This window comes from Strix aluco, chromosome 29 (assembly GCF_031877795.1).
Source record: "Strix aluco isolate bStrAlu1 chromosome 29, bStrAlu1.hap1, whole genome shotgun sequence".
Lineage (NCBI taxonomy): Eukaryota > Metazoa > Chordata > Aves > Strigiformes > Strigidae > Strix > Strix aluco.
In genome coordinates this window covers 6,250,684-6,275,729 of record NC_133959.1, presented here as the reverse complement: position 1 = coordinate 6,275,729, position 25,046 = coordinate 6,250,684, and the positions used below count along the sequence as shown (strand labels likewise).

Here is a 25,046-nt window from a genome sequence, read left to right as displayed (position 1 = left end):
GAGCGCCGCGACTCTAAGAGCCAATAAACCAACACATGAACAGCAGCTATTAAATGCTTATAACAAACGATTTGCTTATAAGCAATTATTTGCTTATAACAAATTCATTGTAACACGCTCTGATCAGATCTGTCATTGTCTCAACCCTTTGGGCCCCACACTGGGCACCAAAAAGGACTGTCGTGGTTCGAACCCGGCCGGCAGCCCAACACCACGAAGCCGCTCACTCACCCTCCCACACCCCGGGGGATGGGGGGAAAGAGTTGGAGGGGTGAAGGTAAGGAGACTCATAGGCTGAGATAAAAATAATTTCATAACTGAAATAAAATAAAATAATAATGATAATAGTGATAGTAATAATAGAAAATGCAAACAAGCAATGCACAAGGCGATTGCTCAGCACCCGCTGAGCGATGCCCAGCCTGTTCCCAGAGAACGGAGAATCCTGAAACCACAATCCCGGAAGCAAGAGTGAGCTTCCCCATCAACCCTCCTCTATAGACTGAGCACGACGGTACATGATAGGGAATATTCCCTTGGCTAGTTTGGGTCCAGTGCTCTGGCTGTGCCCCCTCCCAGCTGCTTCTGTACCTGCACATGGGCAGGGCGTGGGAAGTTGAAAAGTCCTTGATCTCTCAGCAACAACTAAAACCATCAGTGTATTATCAACATTCTTCTCGTATCAAATCCCATATTGAATCCAAAACACCGCGCTGTTCTGGATACTAAGAAGGGGAAAAAAATTAGCTCTATCCCAGCTGAAACCAGGACAGTATCCCCCGATCTTCTTCCTCCACCTATTTCTCCTCCTCCTCCTCTTTCTCCTGTTCTTCATCATCCTCCTCCTGTTCTTCTTTTTCATATTCTTACTCCTCCTCCTGCTGTTCGTCCTGTTCCTTTTGTTTCTTACTCCTGTTCTTCCACCTTCCACCTGTTCCTTCTGTTCTTCTTCTTTCTATTGTTCTTTTTCCTTTTCCTCTTCCTCCTCTTTTTTCTCCTTCTCCTTATTCCTCCACTTTTTCCTTTTTTGTCCTCCTCTTCTTGCTCCTCCCCCTTTTCCTTTCTGATCGTCTTAATCATTTTTCCCCTCCTCCTCCTCCTGTTATTCACCTGTCTCCTGTTCTTCTTCCTTTTCCACCTCCTGTTCTTCCTTCTGCCTTTCCTTTATCCTTCTCTTCTTCTTCCTCCTCTTTTTTTCTTTCATCTCTGCCTCCTCCTGTTCTTCCTATTCCTCCTGTTCCTTCTCCAGTTTCTCCTCCTCTCTTTTCATCCCCTTGTCCCTTTTTTTCCTCTTTTTCTTCTCCTCCTCTTACCTCCTCCTCCTCCTTTTTCTCCTCTGGCTATTCTAGATCCTTCTGTTCTTTCTCTGCTTCCTCCTCCTTCTCACTCTCTCTCTCTTTCTCCTCCAGTTCTTTCAGTTCTTCCTTTTCTTCCTCCTCCTCATTCTCCTGCTCCTCCTCATTCTTTTCTGCCTGTAACTTCTGATTCTCATATTACCTTTCTTTATTTCTCCACTTGTTCCTCTTAATTTTATTCCTCCTCCCGTTCCATCACGTTTTCTCTGTTTCTACTGTTGCTTTCTTTTTCCTTATCAAGTTTCTTCACGTTCCTCCTGATCCTTCTGCTCTTCCTTTACCTGTTTCTGTGTGGGTTCCTCTACCTCCTCCTCATGTTCCCTCCTGTTTCCTCCTCCTCCTCTGCTTGCCACCTCCTCCTCTTCTTGACTCCTCCTGCCTCCTGTTGCCTCCTCCTCCTGTTACCTCCTGTTGCCTCCTGTTGCCTTCTCCTCCTCCTCCTTTTGCCTCCTTGTCCTCCTCCTCCAGTTGCCTCCTTCTCCTCTTGTTGCCTCCTATTGCCACCTCCTCCTCCTGTTGCCACCAGTTGCCTCCTCTTACTCCTCCTTCTGAGTCCTCCTGTTCCTTCCTGTTGAATTCTGTTGTCTCCTCCTTCAGCTGTCTCCTTCTCCTCCTACTCCTCCTGCTATTTCTTCCTATTACCACCTTCTCATCATCCTTTTTCTTCCTGCTGCCTCCTGTTGCTTCCTCCTCCTCCTCTTCCTGAGGGCCACTAATAGCTTTCAGTCCTGGCCACCTCTGTGTCCAAGTCCTAGGTGGTGAGTGTCCATTTTGGGCCTGGGCGCTGGCTGGGGTGAGGGGGGTAAGAGAGGTGGAGGGTCAGAGGGCAGAGCAAGCACAGAGTCCCAGCGCGGGGGGGGCTGTGAAGGGGCTCCCAAGGGAAGGTGAGAGCCACCGACAGCTTCCAGTCCTGGCCACCTCTGTATGGGAGCCCATGGTGGGGGGTGTCTGGACCTGGGGGAGGGTGAGGGGAGGGTATGGGGCGCAATGTGCAGCACAGAGCCTGTTCCTCGCTCCTGGAGGGCAGCGGGGCATTTCCCAGGCATTGGAAAGCTCTGGCAAATGCACCGGGGCTCTCTAGAGAGCAGCAGGGCCTGACCAGGCCCTAGCAAAGCCCAGTGACATGCCCAGGGGCCTCTGCATGGCAGCAGGGCCTTGCCCAAGCAACTGGAAGTCTGGCAAAGGATCTGGGGAGCTCTGTAGATAAGCAGGGCTTCTCACAGCACCCGACAAAGCCCCGGGGGCACTCCTGGGGGGAACCAGCCCCCCCTGAGGCTTCCAGCAAAGCTCGTTGAAGGCCTCGAGGCAATCTGGATGGCAGCAGAGCATTGTCCAGCCCCTGGCAAAGCCTGGCAAAAGACCCAGTACTCTCTGTAGGGCATCAGGGGTCCAAGCGGGACCCAGCAAAGCTCAACAAAAGCCCTGGGACACTTTGAAGAGGAGAAGAGCCCTGTCTAGGCCCTGGCAAAGCCCAACAAAAGCCCCAGGTCTCTCTCTTGGGCATCAGGGCTCAGCCTGGGCCCCAACAAAGTCTAGCTGTGGTCGGTTGGCCAAGGCTGGCTGCCACATCCCCACCAAGTGACTCTACCACTTCACTTCCTCCACTAGACAGGGGGAGAAGATGTGATGAAAGGCTCGTAGGGTGAGATACAGCTAGGGAGATCACTCAGCAATTGCTGTCACGGGCAAAAACAGTCTCAGCTTGGGGAAATTAGTTTCATTTATTGCTAATCAAATCAGAGTAGGATAATGAGAAATAAAACCAAATCTTAAAACACCTTCCCTTACCCCTCCCTTCTCCCCAGGCTCGACTTCACTCCTGACTTCTCTGCCTCCTCCCCTGAGCAGCACAGGGGGATGGGGAACAGGGGTTGCCATCAGTTCATCACAAGTTGTCTGCTGCTTCTTCCTCCTCACTCTTCCCCTGCTCCAGCATGGGATTCCTCCCATGGCAGACAGTCCTTCATGAACCTCTCCAACATGAGCCCTTCTCATGGGCTGCAGTTCTTCACAAACTCCTCCAGCATGGATCCTTTCCATGGGGTGAAGTCTTTCAGGAATGGATTGTTCCAGTGTGGGTCCCCCACGGGGCCACAGGTCCTGCCAGAAAACCTGCTCCAGCGTGGGCTCCTCTTCATGGAGGCTCCTGTGGTGCCACAGGTCCTGCCAGGAGCCTGCTCCAGCACAGGCTCTCCATGGGGTCACAGTTTCCTTAGGGCACATCCACCTGCTCTGGCGTGGGTTCCTCCATGGGCTGCAGGTGGACATCTGCTCCACCATGGACCTCCACGGGCAGCAGGGGCACAGCTGCCTCACCATGGTCTGCACCACGGGCTGCAGGGGAATCTCTGCTCCGGCACCTGGAGCACCTCCTGCCCCTCCTTCTTCACTGACCTTGGTGTTTGCAGAGCTGTTACTCTCACATATTCTCACTACTCCCTCCCGGCTGCTGTTATGCAGCAGTTTTTACCCTTTCTTAAATATGTTCTCACAGAGGCACCACCACCGTTGCATATTGGCTCAGCTTTGGCCAGCGGTGGGTCTGTCTTGGAGTTCTCTGGACCCAGCTCCCTCTGACATGGGGGGAAGCTTCTGGCATCTCACAGAAGCCACCCCTGCAGCCCCCCCAGGTACCAAAACCTTGCCACATAAGCCCAATACACCAGCAAAAGCCCCAGAGCACTCTGGAGAGAAGCAGAACAGTTCCCAGACCCTGGAAAACACTGGGAAAAGCCCTGGCGCAGTCTTTACCAAAGTATGGCCCCTGTGGGCCCCCCAAAACTGGTGAGGGGCCCAGGGCTCTCTGGAGGGCAGTGGGGCCCTGACCAGGCATAGGAGTAAGGGACAAAATATTCAAAAACTCCCCATTAAAACCAATAGATCTGACATAAAATGACCCACTGACCAACAGGAGTGAGACCCACAACCGAGATGCTTATGGGGCCTCCTGGGAGAAACAGGATTTACCACAGGACAGTTGGACAGGCTCCCCACACCCGCCTTACAGAACTACGGGATAATTGTGAAAGGGCCTGGATATGGGGAAGGTGCTAGATAAAATTGTGCTACCTGCTCCTCCAGCCCCACTATATCAAGAAACTAATGGAGGAAATCCCAATCCCCGGGCCAGGGAGTTCCTATGACCCATCCCAAGTGGCCAAACTTTTTGGAATAAGTATTAGTAACAGCCTTTGTATACCATTAGTGGCAAATGATAGATATTCTCTCTCTTTTCACAGGGGCACAGGAGCCCCAGTATTGATGATTAAAGCGAGGGACAGCACTGCATGAATCCAGAAAGCCTCGAGAAAGGGTGTATCTATCAGGGATCACCAGGAAAAGACAAGAGCTCCCAGTAGCCAAGATAGGGTTGGACTCGATGATCTTTAGAGGTCCCTTCCAACGCAAACCATTCTATGATTCTCGCAAAGCCTGGTGACTGCCCCGGGGCTCTCTGGAGGGCAGCAGGGCCTTGCCCAGGCACCAGCCATGCCCAGCAAAGGCCCCAGAGTACTCTGGAGAGCAGCAGAACCCTGCCTGGTCCCTGTCAAAGCTCAGTGAAAGCCCAGGGGCTCTCTGGAGAGAAGCAGGCCCTGTCCAGGTCCCAGCAAAAGCCTGGCCAAAGCCCCAGGGTCTCTCTGTAGGGCACCAGGACCCCGCATTCATCAAATCCATATCAATCCAATTTAGTGGCAAGAATGTTTTGGGGGACTGTGTCAACAGCCTTACGGAAGTCCAAGTAGATGATACCAACAGCTCTTCCTTTGTCCACTGATGCAGTCACTCCGTTGTGGAGGGCCACTGGATGAGTGAGGCATGAGCTTGCCCTTGGTGAGGCCGTGCTGGCAGTCTCTAACCACTCCTGTGCCTGGGAGTTTGCTTCACGGTGGTTGAGAAGAGTGTCACCTCCTAGGATAGGTCTGTCCCAGTTCCATTTAATCCCTGTCCTGGAGCTCCTGGCTTTGCAAAGGGTGGGTGCCCTGAAGAGAAGCCCTCAGGGAGGCTGAGTGCAGAGTTGCTGCAGCATCCCTGCGCTACTTATCCTTAGTGTTAACATCAAAGGTGCGAGTGCTGCGCTGAGGTGAGAGAGGGGATGAGGAGACCCTGGGTGCCTGCCCTCCCACACCCCCACAGCAGCCACAGTGAAGGGTGTGCTTTTTAATGTCAGTTATAATAAAATATTTTTACAGAGCCCAAAAAATTCAAAATAGTGCAAAACATCTCACTGTCATGCATCCATGGTAGCCGCCGCCGGCAGAGCCGGCTGGGGTGGTACAGACACACAGGCATCAGTGACACATGTGCTACAGGAGCAGAACTGGTGGGTTCAATCACATGCGGAACAGGACAGTTTGGGGAGGGGGCACGGGGCCAGGGGCACCACGGCTGGGGGTGTGGGGCTGAGTCCCAGGCTGGCCGTGCGGGAGCAGTGGTTAGAAAAGGGGTGTAAACATTGAACAGAAACAAGAGAGGAAAGCTAAACCCTTTGGTCCCAGGCAAACCCTATAGAAAAAGAACCGTGGGGGCCGGTCAGGGGACCCTGTTTTGGGATGGGGAGGCTGCTGAGAGCTGTATTGACCTGTGGGGTCAGCAGGCCTCTGCCTTCCCCTGCACTTAGGGCAAGCTGGCCGGCCGGGGTGGCCATCCCCGACACTGCACACTGTGGCCTCCTGGGCACTCACACGAGACACGCACACCACTGATCACGCAGAAATGGTGGTTGATGGGAAACTGGAGCAGGGGGGTGGTCCTCTGGGGTGGGGTAGGAAAGGTCTTACTTGCGCCAAGGAGGTCTCGTGGGCGCTGCTGCACTGCACGGGGATGGCTGGTCCCCACTGCTCAGAGCAAAGGCAGACAGGTCCCTCTGCTCGAGTCCCCAGCCCTCGCCCCCAAGCCCTGGCACCCTGGGGGCAGCAGTGGGGCAGCCCACGGTGACAGCAAGGCAGGGAAGACAGGATAGGGGCTGGGGGCTGCTCCCTGCTGCTCCCGGCCCCCGTGATGCCACTGCCAGCCAGGGAGGGGACCCTGTGCAGGACATGTGGGGGCTGCGTCCGCAGACCTAAAAGCCCCAATAGCCCTTCCAGGTGCAGGACACAGCCATGGTCTGGCTGCCCCATGTATGTACAGCTATTCACATATGTACAGGCTGCTCAGCAGGCAGGAGCCTCCCTGTCCCTCAGGCTGCCCAAGGATGCTTGAGGGATGGGGACAAGGGGTCATCATGCTGTGCCAGCCACTCATCAACACCCCTGGGTGGGACTAGACACCACCCCCAAGCCCACGCCACCCCTTTCCCTATGTCACTCGTTGAGGTTTGGGGCTGGGTAGGATCGGGTAGGGTCAGGGAAGGGCCATTGGGGTTCCTCCATCTCAGACAGGCTGGGAAGGGGCAGATCTGGCCCATCGCCCAGTCTGGGGTCCAGCCCTCCCCTGAAGCCCCAGCACCTTCCCACTGGGGTGGGATGGGGGCATGGCTGTGCTCTGCAGCTCTGTCACCCAGCCAGTTTAGTCAAGGGAGGGATGGGGGTTCCTGCCACTGCAGCCACGTCCCCCGCTCACCCACACCAGGGCCGGGAAGGAGACTCCTATTGTGGCCGCTCTTATGGCTTATACATGGCTGGAGGATGCTGTAGAAAAGAGACCGGGAGTGGGGGGAGAGGGCTGGGGGGTGGAAAGGGTTTAACTGCTGCCCTCCTCGGCCGAGCGTGTGTCTGACTTGAGCTTGACAAACTCCTTGGCCACCTCGTCATTGTTGCGTTGGGAGAGGATGCGGAGGACAGTGAGGCCAGTGTCATCCATGTGAATGCGGCGGCCCAGGGGCAGCCAGCAGGCACAGCCGGGTCGCTGCAGGATGTCGCGGAGCTGCAGGACAGCGATGCCCACGGTCCGGTCCTCCCGGGCGAAGCAGTAATCCTTCACACACACCTGCAGCTCGTAGCACTCAGGGCCTGTCTCTGTCCCCAGCGTGCTGTGGGGGGGCAAGGGAAGGGCAGTGTTGGCACAGGGGTCACACTCCCAGGCCCCCTGGCTTTGTGACAGCACCCTAGATGGGTGCTGCCCCTCCACAGCCCCTAAAAAAGCCTTTTTTTTTTTTCCTTTTCCACAGCACCTTTTTTTGATTCCCCCCCCCCCTGCTTTTAACAATGAGAAAACATCTAAAACATCCCCTGGGGGATCAGCAAACTCACTGGCAGACGCCCGGAGGAGATCCCCCACACTGTGGGGACACATCCCCCAGCCTGGCCCCACATCCCCAGCCCCGCGCTGCCACTCACAACTGGAAGCTCTCATTGTACTTGGGGGCCCAGCTGTTGTTCTTGGATTTGGTGGCAAATTTCCTCTTCTTGTCACTGAGGTGGGGCCCAATGATGTTGACCTCGATGAAGGGCCGGAAGATGCCCGACGTCTGCCACTTGAGGTCGTTTGCAGCCACCACTGCAAGGAGGGGGCACGTCAGGCTTGTGGGGCACTGCCACCCACCAGAGCCTGCCATCCCAGCCGGCAGAACCCACCTTTGACAGTGACTTTGTGTTCACCAGTGCCGGGGTGGGTGAAGAGCTCCACATGGATGGACACCTCCCCGACTGGGTCATCCACTCCAGAGCCTGCGTGGCAAAGGGAAGAGACATGAGTGCCCATTCCTCCAGCATCCCTGATGTCCCCTGCCCACCACTGACCCCACTGGAGGCGGCAGGTCACCCACCACGGAGCAGGAGTGAGAGGGCAGTAGGATCTGGCCCAATGTGGCCTCTGCCAAAGAGTTCTGGGGACAGCAGCATGGGTGCAGCAACTGCCAAGGACAGCTGGGGCTGGCACCAGGCTGGGCTGGGGCACGGCAGGACCCCCCAGCACCACACCAGGCTGGCTCTGTCACCCCAGCCCACGCCAGCAGGGCCTAGTGAGCGCCCCTTGCCCAGGCAGGGGCTGAGGTGCCTGGGTGAGACAGGGCAGGGGACAGTGGGCCAGGTCCCCCTGCTGCAGGCACAGAGCGGGGATGCCAGCGCTCCGTGCACGGCTGAGAGCATGGGCACAGCACCGGGCAGGAGGGACCTGACCCGGCCCTTGTCCACAGGGCAGTCACAGCCCTGCCAGGGGCTGGGGGCTGACCTGCCCCCTCCTGTATCCCCTCCATCTCAGGGACCACATCAAGTCCTGGGGCCCCTGAGCCTGGGGAACTCGGGTGACCTGCGACCAACAGCCCAGCCCACCCCCTCCCTGCCAAGAGCCGTGCATGCACCCATGAAGGAGGGGGTGCAAGGCAGAGGGACAGGCTCCGTGAGTCAGATGGGGCCAAGGAGATCAAACAGAGCTCAGCAGAAAGCTCCCAGGTGGAAATAACAGTGCAAAGGAGGAAACATCCCCCCCGTGTCACTGCACGGCCCCCAGCGTGAGGGTGTCAGGCCAGGGGAGGCTGGTGATGGCACACTCTCCATCCACCTTCAGGCCCACCCCTGGCACCCCAAACCCCGAGGCACCCACCACCCGGGCAGCGCCACATGCTGAGCCAAAATGGAGGTGATGGTGGGCGAGGAGGGGGGGGTCTGGATATGGGGGGCCAAGCATGGGGTGCAGTCCCGGCCCTTCTGGCAGGGTGCGATGGAGGCCAAGCGGGACCCATGGAGCTGGGCTTGTTCTTCACACCCCAGGGCAGGCGGACGGAGCTCGCCGGAGCAAGGCTAGTAATGGTCCTTCTGGCAGTAGGGGGATGGGAGGGGGACATGGACACGGTCATGGCCTCCCCCGGGGTCACGTGTCCCAAGAGCACAGCTCCCCAACTTGCAGGGAGGTTGTGGCAGGTCCCCACTCCCAGGCAGCAGCCCTGGGGACGATGCAGGGTGCCCCGGGATTGAAGCAAAGACAGGCACCCTCATCCGCATGGGGCACAGCCCCCCTCCCCGGGCTGGTGGTCAGCGCAGCTGAGCACAGTTCCTCCAAATTCAGCCCAAAGCAGCCCTGGGAGTGCAAGTCTGTGGGCGGAGGGGTCCAGCTCATGCCAGGAGTCCCCAAGGCTGGCGGTGCTGGCACGGGGCTCCTGGCCACCCCAGCCCGCAGTGCCGGGACTGTTACTAGCCCAGGCCGGCGGCGGCAGGCAGGTGCAGGGGCGGGCGAGCAGCACACATACCCTTCTCAGGATAAATTTCTTCACTAAGGGTAAACCTAATACCTTTCCCACCATGAACTAGTGGGAAGGAGAGAGAAAGAGACAGAGACATATCACAGAGTAGACAAAGAGAGGAGGAAGGAGACGATGTGTGCAGGGGACGGGAACAATGAAAGAAGGGGGAGAAAACAAAAAGAGAGAAAGAGAGATCAGATCTCACAGACAGATGGAGAGCCGAGCATCTGGACAACACTGCAGTGACAGGGGAGTGCCGGGCACCACCCAGCTCTGAGCCCAGCGGGTCCTGGGGCCAGACTGCACCCAGGGGTGCTGGCACCCACCAGACCCAACCCCACAGCCCCGACACAGCTGGCACAGGAGGCACAGACAGGACAGACGTCCCTTGCAGGAGACGCACAGACAGAAACGCACGTCCCACTCCCCAAGGATGTAGACAAGCCCGGCTGGGGCACTCTGCGGTGGCCCATGACCACTGCCGAACATCTGTCCCCTCCTCGAGCAGCCAAGGGACAAAATAAAGGTCAGCATTTAGAGCTGAGAGGTAGCCCTGCCCCAGAGGGTGCCTGGCACCCTGCACCGCATGGCTCTGGGACGGGGGCAGCGCCTGAGAGGCACCCGGCACCCTGGACTGATCCCAAACCATGGGGCACCCACCACACCCAGGACAGGCCCTGGCACAGCACCCGCATCCAGCCAAGCCTGCACGAGGTTGGAGCCTTGGCCGGGCTGGCACCACTTGGCCAAGACTGGCAGCTCTAAGGCAAGGTCGGACCAGAAGTGTCTGTGCTGGGCGGCAGGGGCCATCCAGAGAGGACAAACACCGTGATATGTAGCCAGAGGGTGACCTTCTCCCCCACCCACAGGCCCCAGCCATGCCCTGGCACTGGGGACACGCTCTTCTTGCTGGTGGGGGACTTGGGGGTGCCAGGCTGCCTCTGGGCACCCACGGCTGCTCTTCACCTGCAAACCATGGGAGGAAAAAGCCCTTCCCTCCCCACCCATCCCTCCCACCCCTCTGCGAGCCTGGCTGGGACCCCCAACTCCACCAGGATGGAGGCAGGATGGGGCCCTGGCTGTGGGGCAGCCAAGCCCGGGTGGGGGGCCCGGGTGGGGGGCCAGGGCAGTGCATCCTACCCTGTGAAGCCTGGGTCTGCACAAAGGTTTTGATGAGGAGGTCAGTGGCCTGGGTGTAGAGGGACAGGGCGTAGCGCAGCGACTGCAGGTCAGGGCTCTTCTCCAGGAACGTCTTCTTCAGCCCCACACCGCCAGCGTGGAAGTATTGCTGGAGGGGGGGAAGACAGCTGCAGAGACCTCAGCAGCTCTGCTGGAGCCCCCCCGATGCCCACCCAGGTCTGTGGCTCAGGGCTAGAGCCCTCAGGGACACCCCTTTGTACCCCAGAGTACCCTCACCTTGATGGTGTCCAGTGCCAGCTCCACCACTGCACATTGCTTTGGGGTCAGGCTCTTGGCTTCCTCCCGCACCATGTGGTCCTGCAAGGCACAAATCCTGCTCTCAGCACAGGACCTGGGCCCCACTCCCCTCACTCCAGCCATGTCAGCAAACAAGCACTGGTGGGGTCCATGCGACAGTGCCAGTGCCAGCCTGTAAAGTGCCACCCGCCGTCGCCAGGGAGGAGCTCAGACTACCCGGCCCCCCCAGCCCAGCCTCCCAGCCCTCACCTTCAGCTTGGAGAGCTGCCCCAGCTCCTTGGCTGCGTTGAAAATCATCTGCGTGCCCTGCAGAGAGCAGAGAGACAGGAATGACCCCGGTGAGCAGCCGGGCTGGGGGTGCCATGGCCAGGCTGGGCACATGGTGCCAGGAGCTTGCTGCAGCTCCGGGGGCTCCCCCGGTCCCCCAGGCTCCCGGGGGCCAGAGGGGTGCTCCTCAGAGAGCCCCGGGGCCACCGGCCACACAGTGGTGGTGCGGGGCTGGCAGCCCCTGTCCCAGCCCCTGAGCAAAGGGGTGTGGCTGGGGGCTTGGGGACCCCAGGGCAGGACATCACCCTGGCATCAGGGACCTCACACCCTGCTCAGCACAAGCAGCTTGGCCCAGGGGTCCCATCCTGCTCCCTGCGGTGTCCAAGCACCCGCTTCTGCATCCAGCAGAGCCCAGCACGGCACGGCACTGCCACCGCCCAGACAATCATAGGACATGGGGCGGGGGAGCAGAGAGCGAGCGCAGGGGGACAGTGGGCACGGGCAGGATGCGGCACGGTCCCTCTGTACCCCACGGTGCTGGCAGCCCAGCCAAACACCCCCCTGCCCCCCCGGCCCCTGCCCAGTCCCAGCCCCAGGGAGGCTCCCGGCCCCTCTGCACCCCAGGGAACACCGTGGATGGGAGCCCCTGGCCGCCTTCGCCTGCCCTGGGCCGTGCCACCCCCATGGGCAGGGGCCATGAAGCCATTCCTTGGGGCCACTGGCACGGCTCCTGGGAACGCAGCCCCACGGCACAGGCAGGTCCCACTCACCTCCCTGGTCTGGCAACCACTCACCAGGCTGAGCTCAAGCTTCCCTTCTCAAGCCCTCCAGTGTGCAACATGCAGCTGGGTAAAACTCGGGCCCAGTGAGGAAGAGCCAGCAATTCCCACCTCCTTCACCCTCCCAACTCCAGTCCTTTCCAACAATGAGAAACCCCAGCATCTATCCCACTGACCATTACCTTCTGCAGGGGTCTGGCCCGCCCATGTCCTCATTTTGTAATGCCCCATTAACCCTTTATGGGCTCCCCCCCCAAGTTCTGTCCCATTAATCCTTCCCTTGCTCTCCCCGTCCCCCCCAGCCAGTGAACAGACTGGGAGCTGGGGACACTGGTGTCACCCAAACACACAACAGGACATCAACTACTGAGCTGGGACCCCCCCGACCCCGCAGCGCACGGGACAAGGGACAGGAAGGAGGTGAGAGGAGGGACCAGAGCCAAGTGGGGAGCAGAAGAGCCATGTCCTTACTTCAGTGTGACTGGGCAGCTTCACCCTGCTCTGGAAGAGAACAGCAAGGGACAGTTACTGGTGGCCCCAGCAGCAGCCAGCCGCGGGTCCAGGCCCCCCACATCCCCCAGCTGTGTAGGCTCTGGCCCTGTACTCTCCTCTGGCTGTGCCCAGTTCTCCACTGGTGCCACTGGATCAGCACCAGTTCACACCTGCAAAGGCTCAGCCCAATGTGCTTGCTGGTGAACCTGTGATGAGCATGTCAGGTCTCTCCCTAAGTGGGGGCAGGCTTACTCCCCGCCTTGTTTGGGGCTGGGGAAATAGCAGCAGAGGGATGAAAGCAGCCCTCCCAGCACACTTAGCAAACTGGGGCAGGACCCAGCGTCCCCTGGGAGAGCAGGGCGCAGCCGCAGGCATTGCCCAGACAGTGCCAGCGTGGCTCTCCCTGAAGCCAGGGTCTGGGAGCAGGCAGCCTGGAGCGCCGTGAGGAGCACCCAGAGAGAGGGAGAGCCCATGTGCCTGCAGAAAGCCTTTTTGGCAAGTTTTGGATTCAGGACACCTTGCTGAGGCCCCCCAAGCATCAGGGGGAAGCAGGCTCAGAGGTCCAGGGGATCTCAGCAGCCCTGGGGCCCCCAGTGTGCCCTGCATATCCCCAGTATGGCCCAGCACCCTGGGGGTCACCTCTTCCTGAGCCCCCAGAGGCGAGACAGGTTTGTGCCCAGGATCTCCCATGCTTGGGCACCCCATCCCCACGCTGTCCCAGCCTGGAGGGGTGCTGAGCACCTTGGGGCAGCGTCCCCCATGCCTGCCTGGGGGTGGGTAACACCCCAGACCCACCCACGGGGCTAAACACAACGTGACACCGGCTCCCTATCCCGGGTGACACACAGAAACAGGTCACTGCCCCCATCCTGCACCCAGGCAGCCCGTCCCGGACAACACGGCACACCTCAACACAACAACACGCCACGCAGGCAACGGCACATCCAGACAGCACGACAGAGGAAGCACGGACAAGTCTGGACCTCCACAGCAGGCGGGTGTGGGGCCACGAGTGTGGCCATGGGGCGATGACACACATGGAGCCCACGGCTATTTACCTTCTCTGTCCCCTTGCCATGTTTTCTCAAGAGCGTTCCCTGTAGAAGCAATGTCAGAGGTTGAGTGGTGGGGTGGGGACAGCGTGGGACAGGACATGGGGGTGCAGGGCAGGGCTGGGCACATGGGGTGGCCGCAAGCTGGCGGCAAAGACATGGCTGAGCTCCTACAGGACAGCCAGGGCCCATGGGGGACTGATCCCTGTTGGGGTGCTGGGCCCATGGGGACTGGTCCCCACTGGGATACTGGGTTAGTGGAAGGCTGGTCCCAGAGGGATGCTGGGTCAATGAGGGACTGGTGTCTTTGGGATGTTGGGCCAACTGGTCCCCACTGGAATGCAGCATGCTGCACTGATGGGAACTGGTCCCCACACTGGGATGCTGGGCTTATGGCTGGCTGATCCCTGCTGGGATAAAGGGGTGCTGAGCCCATGGGGAACAGGTCCCCACTAGCATACAGGGGCAGGGGGTAGCTGGCACTGTGTGTGGGCATCCTCTGGTGCCCCCACATTCCCCTCCAGCTCTGGCCGACACTCACAGAGCTGGGAAGGGAGCGGGGAGAGGGCAGTTGAACTTGGGTTTGGCACTTGCTGGTGCTGGGCCAGCGACAACCCCACACTGACCCAGGCCCAGCAGCGGCAAGAAAAACAGTGTAAAATGGGGGAGCAGTGCCATGGGGGGGTTCCTAACCAGCCTCCTGGGGGGGCACTGAGGCGCATCTGAATCAGGAGGGGATAGCAGGGGGCTCAGCTGGCGGGGAAGCCTGTGGGAGGGACAAGAAGCAGAGTTAGGGCCAAGCAGGGGCACCAGAAGGGTTTCTTGTCCTGGAGGGAAACTGAGGCACGGGGTGACGGGTGAACAAGAGGCCCTTGAACCCCATAGAGCTGACACCACCTCGGTCCCCCAGCAGCCTCAGCAAGGCTGGGACACGGGGTTCCCGTGAGGTCTGAGGGCAGGCTCAGCCCAGGCTGCCCCCAGGGTCTCTCCAAATGCTGCTGTTGGAAAGAAAAGGCTTTGGGGGACATGAGACGGGCGTTTGTTTGGGATTGGCACCCAGTACCCAACCACCAGCACCCGCACCATTGCTCTTCCTCGTGAAGGTGCCTGCGGTCAAAGCAGGGGTAGGGGGAGGACTGGGGGTGGATGTGGCCCTTCCCTGGCCCCGTGGGGCATAAGCCCATGGCCACAGACTGAGCAGAAGAGGACAAGAGGTGACTGCTCAATTAAAGCCATGCAAGGCCCCAGCAGCAATGCCGAGATGGGAACCCAGGAGCCCGGGCTCCGAGGGCTGTGCCCCCACCAGGGAAAAAGTCTCACAACTCGTACCAGCAACCTGCCCCACCACTGAGCAGCCGGGCCGGGGACTGTCACGTCCCTGCAAGATGCTGCTCTTCACAGCCAGAGAAAGTCTCTGCCCTCAGCCCCCACCACAGCTGCACCCCAGCCAGGGCCTCAAGGGGAAACTGAGGCACAAGAGCTCAGGGGAGAGCAGCCCTGACTGCCGGGCACGCGCCGCTGCCCCTGCTCATGCCTCCAGCGGCCTCTCTCATCCCTCAGCACAGAGAGGACAATGGGGTCAGCCGGGCCTTGGCTGTCCCTGGTTACATAGCGCTGCCCCAGCACGTCCCCTCCCGCTCCATCACCAACACTTGCACCTCCCCACATCCAGGCACCGCGAATCTGTCCAGGACCTTTCCACCCCCTGAACCCAGCTGGGGCTGCGGGCAAGTGCCCGCCAGGAGCAAGTGCCAAGAGGGCAGCATGAGGATGGGGACCACAGAAGTGGACCAAGTCGGGAGCCAGAGGAGGGCGTGGGCAGGACACGGGCAGCCACACAAGACAAAAACCGGCGAGGCCAGGACCGACACACAGCGGACAGACAGACAGACAGACAGGGAGCTGCCGTACTTACAATCATCTGCCATTGAGAGGCGAGCGGAGCAATTGGAGAGAACAACCGTGACATGAGTGTCAGCCCCCGCCTCCATCTTCCCCAGCCCCAGCTGCCCCATGGCCCCCCCCACCCCACCAGCCAGGAGGGACAGCAGAGCCAGGGGTGTCCCCCACCTGATGTGTCACAGCAGTTGGCATCGATGCCCTGCCACCGGCACCACAGGTCCCCACAGCCCCAAAGTGGCCCCATCCCAACCTGTCTGGCCCTTCCTCACCGTGGCAGGGGGCTCTGCCCCATGGGGACTCGGCTCCAGGGAGCTGGTGGACCCCACTCAACACCTGGCTCTGACACGTAGCCCAAGGCCACCAACCCCCCAGCCACCCTGGGCAGGCTGTTCCCCGCCATAGGGACCGGCCGCAGCACAGCCCCCTCCGAGGGCTGCCTCCCCTCAGGAAAACTGCCCCACAGATCCACATGGCCACGTCACCTCTGCCCCCAGCACAGGGCTCGCTGCCTCCAGAACACGGCATAGCCACGCACAGCGTGAAGGGACAGAGAGAGGGACTGGGATGGCAACAGTGGCCCAGTGGCACCAGTGTTCCTGCTGGATTTGGCCATCTTTGGCCAAGGGTGTGCAAGCCTGGATAGGAGCGATGCAGGGCTGACCTGAGCCGGGCTCTGGGCTATGACAAGATGCCAGTGAGGTGGCACCACTGAGTGCTGACAGATCACCAATGCACTGTCCCTTACAGACACAGCACGAGGAGCCCCACAGCCCCAGAAAGGTGACACAGCGGCCAGGGGCTCCAGGGACTCCAAGTAAGAGCCCGAGCCCAGCTTTGTGACAGTGACAAAAGCCACTGAGAGTGACAGGGACAGATGTGTGGCTGGCTCAGAGCCCTTGGTGTCACCCTTCCCTGCCGGACCCTGAGGGAACAGCTGCCCGGGGATGCTTCAGGGTGCATGGCTACGTGTGGGGAGGACAGACACCCAGCGATGCGATACGGAGCCTCGAAGCCTGTAGGCAACCTCCCTCTGAGGAGGGACCATTCCCTGGGCTTTGCTCTGCTTCCCCAGAGCCTGTTCAGCCCACAAGCAAGGAAGAGTTCAGCCCTACTGCTGGGACATGCCCCCCCATCCCCACAAAGCCAGTTCCTGTTCCCCAGACAAACCCAGCCCTGCAGCAAGGATGACGTGCAGTGGCTCCCAACACTCTGAGAGCCTCCTGATTCACCTCCTGGCACAGGGACTGTGCCCACAGCTGCTGCCCCAGCTCAGGGGCAAGGATGGAGAGGAAAGGACCAGTGGTGTCCCACCTTGGTGCCACATGGAGATGACAGGAAGGTCCTTTGGCAAAGCCAGCCAAGAGAGTGCTGGGCTGTGGTACCTGGGTCTGGTACCTGGGTCAAGCACGACCTTTCTTTCCTCTGTCCCTTCCCTGGCCATGAGATGGGGACAGGTTTGGGGATGTCACCAAAGTCTCCACCCCCTCAGCAGCCAGTGAGGGCACCTGGCCAGCAGTGTCCCACACTGGCCCCAGTCAGCCACCTCTCAGCTCCAGGGTCCCCTGTCACTGGTCCCCCTTCCCATCACTCACCGTCTGGTCAGTCAGCGGAGGCAGGACGATTGTCTTCTCCATCGTGTTCATCACCAGCTTCCAGAGCTCCTTCAGCACCCGCTTCAGCACCGTCTTCTCACAGATCTTGGCAAAGAGTGTCAGGCTGCAGAGAGGGGATGGAGCTGAAAGTCCCGGCACAGCACCCCTGATGCCACCCCTTGCACGGTCACCCTGACCCTGGAGGTCCCACAGACTCCTGGGCCAGAGGCATTGGGGAGGGGGAGGGAGGTCCCTGTTGCCCCCCACACTCACTTGCTGTCCAGGAGGTCCATGATGGGCTGCAGGACATTGTCAGCATCCTGCGCAACGCTGCTGCAGGTGCTGGCGGGGACGTTGCCGGTGCCCTTCACCTGGCCCAGGATGTCGCCCATCTGCTTCACACACTCCTCAACGTGTGGCTGGAAACTGGGGACCGCAACGCCCAGGCAGCTCAGCATCCCCCACGGCCGTGCTCAGAACCTGCCTGGCTGAGCAGAGCCCGCAGCCTGGCCCCAGCCACAGCTCCTGGATCCCCAAACCTCTCCCTGGCCCAGCACCCGCACCCTCTCGCCCAGGTGTACCTGGTGGCAAAGACATGGCTCAGCTCATCCAGGACATTGTTGAGTTTCACCTGCAGTTCCTTGAGGATATCACTGGCTTCTGTGTCCAGCTGAAGGAAGGACAGGTTGGAGAAGCCATCAGGGTCCCTGGCCCAGCCCTGGGGGGGGGGGGTGTCTGCACCCCAAATGCACCCCTGGGCAGGGTGAAGCCCATCCATCATCCAACATCGTGGGAGAGCAGGGTGCCATGGGGTGGGACACTGTGTTTCCATACAGAAGTGAGGAACTGGGGAAGGGGCTGCCTCTGGGGAGAAGGGACTGATCCAGCCCCTCCACAGGGCTCCCTCCTGGAGACCCCTGACACTCACCTCCTTCCCACCCATGGCTTCAAACATCTTCTCAAGCTGGACGCGGAGTTGCTGGATGTTGTTCATCAGGATGCAGGGCTGGAGGAGTGGGATGGAGAGGGGGGTCAGCACCAACAAATGTGGCTGGAGCAGCGGCCCACCACCCCAGGTCCCTCCCACCCTGTGCTGGGGGACACAGGAACAGTCGTGGCACAGAGCCCTGCCTGGCAGCATTTCAGGGACTGCCACTGGATAGAGACCGAGGGCAGGACCTGGGTCACAGGGACCAGCTCTAGAGCTGGGGTGATGGCTGGGGCCACTGTGTGTGGACAGTCCTGCCTGGCAGCACCAGGCAGGTGGTAAGCAGAAGAGAGATACATCACCACTTTCTCCTTCTCCTTGGAGCAGTACGAGGCAAAATCCTTGGAGATGATCTCAGCATACTGGAGAAGCACATTGCTGATGGTCTGCAGTCAAACAAGAGCCGCAACAAACACACCCAGACAGCAGCAAAGAGTAGGAAGGAGGGAGAGAAGGAGGCCATGAATCCCACAGCAGTGAAACAACCCAATGCCTAGATACACCCTGGGACCCCCAGACCCTCTGACCCCATGGATGCACCAGGAGCTGCATGGGCACAGCCACTGGAAGCCAGATCCAGCACATCTGGTTTTCACAGGCAGCTCCCGTGCAGCTGTGAAAGCACCAGCCATCAAACCTGCATGTAACTCCCTCCCACACTGCAGCAAGCCAGTGGCATTTAATTGATCTAGATTAATTAACCAATTAACTAATTAATTAGCTAATCTCCTGTGCTAGCAAAGCTGGGAGAGCCACAGGGTCTGTTGGTGGCACATTTGCTTGAACATCCCTGTTAGAGGTGGTGCAATCTGTGCCCTGTGCTGCCGCCTGCAGCTGGATGGGAGGCGGCAGAGAGAGCCCAGGAGCCCTGGGCCAGGGCTGGAACCGGGTGCCAGAGGTGCTGCTGGCCCAGCAGCCCCCATCCCAGCAGCTGCCCACCTTGGCAAACCTTCGCATGTAGTGCCCAACAATCTGGGGGTCAGGACACTCGAGCTTCTTGATGATCTCAAAGCTCTGATTGAGCTGGGAGAAGACGTCCACCACTGAGCAAGAGAAGAGTGCATGCTCCGACGTCTGCTGGAACTGGGGGAGCAAGAGGCAGCATCAGCAGGAGGTGGGGAGGGGAGATTTTGGCCCCAGTGGGGACACACTGGGCACTGAGGGACAAGCCCTTCACCCAGTCCCAGCTGCTCCTGTGCCCACTGACAGTCCTGTCCATACCCCGTCCTTCTTGTCACGCTCCAGCGCTCCATGCAGGAAATCCCGCGACACCTCTTCATTCTCATCCAGCCACTGGATAACGAAGGGCTCGAACCAGCTGGAAGAGAGGCCCGTCCCCAGTGAGGCTGGCCAGACCTGGGGTGCAAGCACCCCCTCCCTGGCCCCCAAGGGCTGCACTCACGCAGGGTACTCAGGCACACGGCTCTTGAAGGAGGGCAGCTCGGTGACATACTCGTTGTACAGCCACTTCACCTTGAAGTGCAGGTTCATGTAGTCCGCGCTCTTGCACAGGCGATGCTTGTCATGCTCTGCACAGGGAAGGTGAGTGTGCGCAGGGGTTGCTTCGAGCCCCAAACCTGGGGGGCAGCTGCCTCAAGGGCAGCTCCAGGGATGCCAGTGTAATGGGAAGTGTTTCTTGGGTGGGATTTAAGCTAGCCATCGTGTTGATAAGGGGGCGAAATGGGTTTGCCCAGGGAACAGGCAAGAGTGCAGCTCCTGCCTGGTTCCCCCACCCCGCTCAAGGTGGCACAGGGGGACTCACCCTCCATCGCGTACTTCATGTCCTGAGCAAAGAGGTTCCACATCACCTCAGCGCTGATCTTCCCCACATTCAGTTCCTGGGGGAACCTGGGGCAAGGGGAAAGCACAGACAGAGGGTGGACCAGCCTCCACTACATCCTCCCCACATCTCCTGCTTGCCTCAGTTTCCCAATCTGTAGAATGGATGCTACAACCCACTTCCAAAGGACTAAAGCCACCACTGCCACCATGTGGACATCCCCCCGAGTGCAAAGCAGAGTCCCCTTTCCTGGCACCTACTCACTGGTTCAGGCAGGGCGTGTAGGAATTCTTGTCCTCCTCGATAATGGAGACTATCAGGGTGATGAGCTTGGACCAGAAGTCCAGGTTTTTGATGCTGGGGCCCTGCTCCTCGGGCGGCACCTCGCCTTTCTTAGTCTGGAGTGATGGGGACACAGTGGAGGCTCCAGTCATCCCCCCCGCCAGGCTCGATTTCATGGCGGGACTAACAAGGAGGCAGGAGGACTCTGGGAACACCCTGAAGGGCCCCACGCAGCCCCGCCTTGTCTGGGCCCGGTCTCAACCCCGCAGCAGTGGGGCTCAAACCCTGCCCAAGGCTTGGGGCTCATCCTGCATGGGGCTGAGTTCTCTGGAGAGGGAGCAGGAGCATCGCGCGAAGAAGGGCAGAGGATGGGGAAGGTGAGTAGGGGGCAGCGAGGCCCCAGTGCATCCCAGCTCCCCCCGCCCAACGCACCGGGTCTGTCTGGTATTCACGACTGTAGAGCTCGTGACAGTTGTTGAAGATGTACTCGTAGGTGGAGTTGAGGCAGGCTTTCACGCAGTCCTTCACCACCTGGCTGGCTCGTGGGGGGCTCTGCAGCTCCTGGACCTGGGTGGGCAGGGAGGGAGCGGTGCTGGAGGCAGACCTGCAGCCCTGGGAGCTACCATGGGGCCAGCATGACCCCAACCTTGCAAAGAACTGGGGTCAGCCAGGGTCAGGCTCCCCACCAGAAGGAAGGGCTGAGCAGGGGCCCAGCAATACCTTCATCCGAAAGAAGGTGATGCTGGTCAGCAAATCCACCGTGGATTTGAGATCCTGCAGCCGTTCGGGACTGCTGGCAGGAAAGTTGTTCTGCCAAAGGGGAAGAAGAGAGCTGAGTTGCACACAAAACCCTCACAGGGCTGAGTGGAGGGGGAGCAAACACCAGCCTGTTGTTTCAGACTTTATTAGACAGGTGAGGAAACTGAGGCACGGCAGGCGTCTTACCCGGTACATGGAGAGGTCGATCCTCAGCGAGTTGTGCAGCTGATCAAGGAGTTTGACGAACCGCTCCTTCTGCGGAGAAATGCCCCGGAGCCAGGTAAACGGGGGAAAGGCAGCAGGGACCATCCCCCCTCCCTGCTGCCCCTGGCTCTCTCTGGCCCCAGCCCGGCCCACACCACCCCCAGCTCATCCCTCTCCTTCCTGATGTCCTGTTGTTTTTCCTTCCCTCTTTCCTTCATCAGAGCCCTGCGGGCAGGCACAGGATGCCCATGGCATGTCCTCACTGGTGGCTGGGGCTCACTGGCAGCCATCGATGGCTCCCTGGGCACACGTGGCTGTGCTGGGCATGGTACAGGATGAAGAGGCAACACTACGTATCCCCTCTGCTCTCGCTGGCGGTCGGTGCTGGAGTGGGGATGGGCTGCTCTATCCGCGCTGCCCACTCGGGGCAGAAGCAGGGAGATGGTGCGAAAGGTCCTGCCCCTGGGCCGCATGGCCCCTGGATTGAAGCTTTCTGAATGCTCAGAAAAAAAGGGCAGGGAAAGAGCAGCTGGGCTCTTGCAGTGCTTGCCCACCTTTGGGGCTGAGCTGCTCTGAGACAAGGCCAGGATGGACCCCAGGAGTTGGATGCCTCCATGGGCTCCTTGCTCGCCCAACCAAGCTGCATCGAGGGACGTGGGCAGGGAACCGTCCCCGGTAGATGGTCTCCACTGGGGCTGGGTGGCTTTATTCAGCTCAGCCCAGGTCCCGTCCAGGGAGCGCAGGGCAGGAGGATGCAAATCCCACGTTGGGCTGTGGATCGGGCGTCAGAGCTGAGGGCAAAGCAACCAATCTGCCCCAAAACACTGTCAGGAGGCATTTCACTTTGCATCTCCGCCGGGGGGGTGGGCTTTGGACAACCCCATGGGCCCCTGGGTTCCCCCCGCAGCACCAGCTGTACCAGGTCAGGGCTGCCCCACTGGGCTCCGGAGAGCCCGGAGCAGCTCCCCAGGTCCTGGGGGGGAGGACAAGGGGACGGGATGGGGCAGCAAGTCCCGCACCCGCCTGGCCATGGCTCGGCCAAGCCCACAGCCTGCACTGGCAACCGCAAACCTTTGGCGTGCTCGCCCGCCAGAGACGGCAAAGCCAGGCTTTGGGCCGAGACCGTGCGTCCCCGCCACCAAACGGCTGCAGTGCTTTAAAACTGGACACGACGGGTACTCGGGGTTAAAGCGACACGGCCGGGCACTTTAGGACCCAACCTTAGGCTCTCTAAAAAAAGAGAAAGAAACAAGTTTTTAAAACCCTCCATGTTAGAGAAAAGGCGCTTTTTTTTTTGGTACGGTTTCCTCCTCCTGCATGACCCGGAGGCACAGCTCACTCGGCTGTAGCTACACCCTGCAACAGGAACTGGGAGGTGAGTCAAAGCTGCTGCCCGGAGCTGCTCGGCCCTGGCTGCGGCCCTGGTTACCCAGCACTTTGCCTGACCCAGGGCTGGGCACTGACCCCAGCTCGACCCATGTGCATCCAGAGCAACCATCTCTGGGACGACACGGGGGGAGCCGGGGCAAGAGCTCAGCCCCTCCTCGCCCACATCTCCAAGGACGCACCTGACCCCGGCACAAAGTCGCCCTGCTCACTGCAAGCAAGGCATGCAGCGGGCACCCATGGGTGCTAGCACAGCCAGGCGAGTTTGCAGCGGTCCCAGGGTGTGCCCAAAGCACGCAGGGCCATGCAAAACTCCCGATGAGATGCAGCAATGGCTCCTTGCCACCTGCTTGTGATTTTGCCACCAAGGTTTTCCCCTCCTGCCACGCCGCTGAGCAGCATCCCAGCCCGCTCAGACTCCAGTGGCAGTTTTACCATAATAATCTGGGGAGCAAATTTAGACCTTCTCCCAGGAAGGCGGTGGCTCTTCTACTTCCTGAAAAACTGGAGCAGGATGAATTTTGGAGCAAGCAGGGGCTGACCCCCCTGCTGCCCAGCTGCAGTTTGGAGCGGGGTGTTTTGCACAGCCCTTTTTGCTCCCCAAGCCCCCCGCCCCCTCCCAAGAGAAGAGAGAGAAGAAGGAAGGAGTGTTTACGCACCATCGGACTTACCCCGAAATTGGAAGCAGCAAAGCGGTCAGAGGCTGAAACATTGGTGGAAGCCGTGGTGTGGGCATAGTAGGCGTTGATGTTGGCTAGCAGGGTACTCATCACTGCCGGGACCCCCGGGCACATGTATTTGGAGGAAAGGCAGGCAAAATGCCTGCAGAGGGAGGTGGAAAGTGAGGGCACAAGGCCACGGGAGGGGCTGCCTGTAGGAAGGGGCGTGGGGTTTGGGGTACATGCACAGAGAAGGGGAGGGAAGGGTGCAGGGGTGCGGGGTGAGCTAGGGGAGCATGTCTGCACCTGTGGCGGGGAGGTGGATGCATACGGCAGCAGGGGAGGAGGATGCTGACAGTGACCCCCCCCCGTAGGGCTGGCGTAGCCCCGCCGAGCAGGGTGGAAGGTGAGGGACTCACGTCATGGCCTGGTAGATGGACTCCACCCCATAGCGCATGGCAAACTCATCCACGATCTCCTGTGCAGTCTCATCAAAGTACACCTTCCAGGCGTCGTCTCCCTTGGCATCAGGGATCTTCACCACCCCGTTGTTTTGCAAATCCGTCACAAAGTGGAACAGGTTCTGGAGGTACAAATGAGTCCCATCAAGTTCCCGGGACCGGTGGTGGCACAGGGGCATTGCTGGGGTGGGGGCCATGCCCCCCGCGCCTGCCAGGGCTGCTCACCTCGTGCAGGCACGTGTACTGTACGTGGTAGGGAGCCACCTTCTCCTCGCCTTTGATCTCCACGCTGATGTGCAGCCGGATGGCTCCTGACACAGCCGACTTGTCTGTCCGCTTGTCTGCAGGGGTACAGGGAGAGGAGGAGATGTGAGGCTTCCCCAGAGCAACTCTGCTCACTCCTGGCCCCAAAGAGGGGCAGACGGCCCTGGCACGGAGTGGCTGCTGGGGCCGGGGCCAGGGGGACGCCCAGCGCCAAGCACAGCCAGGCCGGGGTACAATGCAACCAAGGCATTGCAGAGAGGGATTTGGCCGTATTTCCAGGCACTACAGAGATGTGGCCTCTCCATGCCTCAGTTTCCCCTCTGAGGAGGGCCAGTGCTCCAGACCTCCTGGGCAAAGGGTTTTGAGAATGACCCTGGGAAAACACTTGATCCAAATGGCTTTTGATATTGAGTGTTTTTACCAGCAGACCTATATGCTAACATGCCCATACAGACTAATACGCTGAAATAGCTTCAGCCAGGGCTGGCAGCACGTCCCCTCGGGAGCACAGGGCCAGGGGTCCTGGCCCAAGGGGGCCGTGCTGGGGCAGCCAGTTACCGAGGTTGTACCAGACGTCCATCTCCCCACTCAGGGTCCGGACCTCGATGATCGTCTGGCCCAGGAAGTCGTCAGACTCCCTCTTGAAGCGCTGTTTGACACGGGACTTGATGTCGTCATCTTCGTCCCAAACGCGGACCTTGATGCGGTCGGAGGAGTTATGGCACTCACTGGGGAAGCGAGAAGGGGCAAGCCCTGGGATGAGCAGGGAAACCTTTCCAGCCTCTCCCCAGCCTCTGTTTCCCTAAACAAGAGGGAGGGACCATCCCAGCACTCGGCAGGAACTGGGGAAGAGAGTACATGGCACCCACCCTCCCCAGCAGGCTCAGCAGGGCCCAACACAGCCTGGATCAGCCCCCATCGCCAGGAGCCAAACCCTCCATGGCACAAAACCAGCACTCCCAGTGGCCCCAGCAGCCCCCCTCCACCCACAAGGGGGGTAGGATGAGGCCCCACCTGACTCCCCACCACCCTGCAGGGACATGCTGACAGCCAGCACAGCCCAGCATGACGACGAGTGGCCAGGAAGGGGGAGAGAGGGACCAGGGGTGAACTTACAAATGGAAATTCTCCTCCCAGACTGGGTTGAGATTGCCGTAGATAGTTTTAGTCCTTTTTTTTGTCTTTCCAACCTGGACAGTGACATACGGGTCACTGGACCCTGTCTTATCCTTTGCTTGGAGGCCCTGGGCACAAACGACTGCAGCGCAGCA

At 59.8% G+C, this 25,046-nt stretch overlaps 1 protein-coding gene across 1 annotated transcript in view; it reads right to left on the bottom strand.

Annotated features, from left to right (window-relative positions):
• Positions 1-3,057: 3,057 nt before the first annotated feature.
• The window catches only part of LOC141916271 (protein unc-13 homolog A-like), a 39,217-nt gene continuing 17,228 nt past the window's right edge, over positions 3,058-25,046 (bottom strand). The window contains exons 18-44 of the mRNA XM_074808606.1: positions 24,892-25,033; positions 24,334-24,503; positions 23,737-23,852; positions 23,470-23,633; positions 23,063-23,213; positions 20,988-21,056; positions 20,763-20,852; positions 20,475-20,609; positions 20,025-20,158; positions 19,743-19,828; positions 19,383-19,509; positions 19,202-19,298; positions 18,920-19,063; positions 18,283-18,366; positions 17,921-17,998; positions 17,574-17,662; positions 17,266-17,418; positions 16,993-17,116; positions 13,505-13,543; positions 12,426-12,455; positions 11,158-11,214; positions 10,888-10,968; positions 10,612-10,759; positions 9,478-9,534; positions 7,868-7,960; positions 7,631-7,790; positions 3,058-7,323 (exon numbers count right to left, since the gene is read on the bottom strand). Coding sequence (XP_074664707.1) covers positions 7,035-7,323; positions 7,631-7,790; positions 7,868-7,960; positions 9,478-9,534; positions 10,612-10,759; positions 10,888-10,968; positions 11,158-11,214; positions 12,426-12,455; positions 13,505-13,543; positions 16,993-17,116; positions 17,266-17,418; positions 17,574-17,662; positions 17,921-17,998; positions 18,283-18,366; positions 18,920-19,063; positions 19,202-19,298; positions 19,383-19,509; positions 19,743-19,828; positions 20,025-20,158; positions 20,475-20,609; positions 20,763-20,852; positions 20,988-21,056; positions 23,063-23,213; positions 23,470-23,633; positions 23,737-23,852; positions 24,334-24,503; positions 24,892-25,033 — 3,107 coding nt within the window. The 3' untranslated portion in view covers positions 3,058-7,034. The remainder of the gene's footprint in view (positions 7,324-7,630; positions 7,791-7,867; positions 7,961-9,477; positions 9,535-10,611; positions 10,760-10,887; positions 10,969-11,157; positions 11,215-12,425; positions 12,456-13,504; positions 13,544-16,992; positions 17,117-17,265; positions 17,419-17,573; positions 17,663-17,920; positions 17,999-18,282; positions 18,367-18,919; positions 19,064-19,201; positions 19,299-19,382; positions 19,510-19,742; positions 19,829-20,024; positions 20,159-20,474; positions 20,610-20,762; positions 20,853-20,987; positions 21,057-23,062; positions 23,214-23,469; positions 23,634-23,736; positions 23,853-24,333; positions 24,504-24,891; positions 25,034-25,046) is intronic.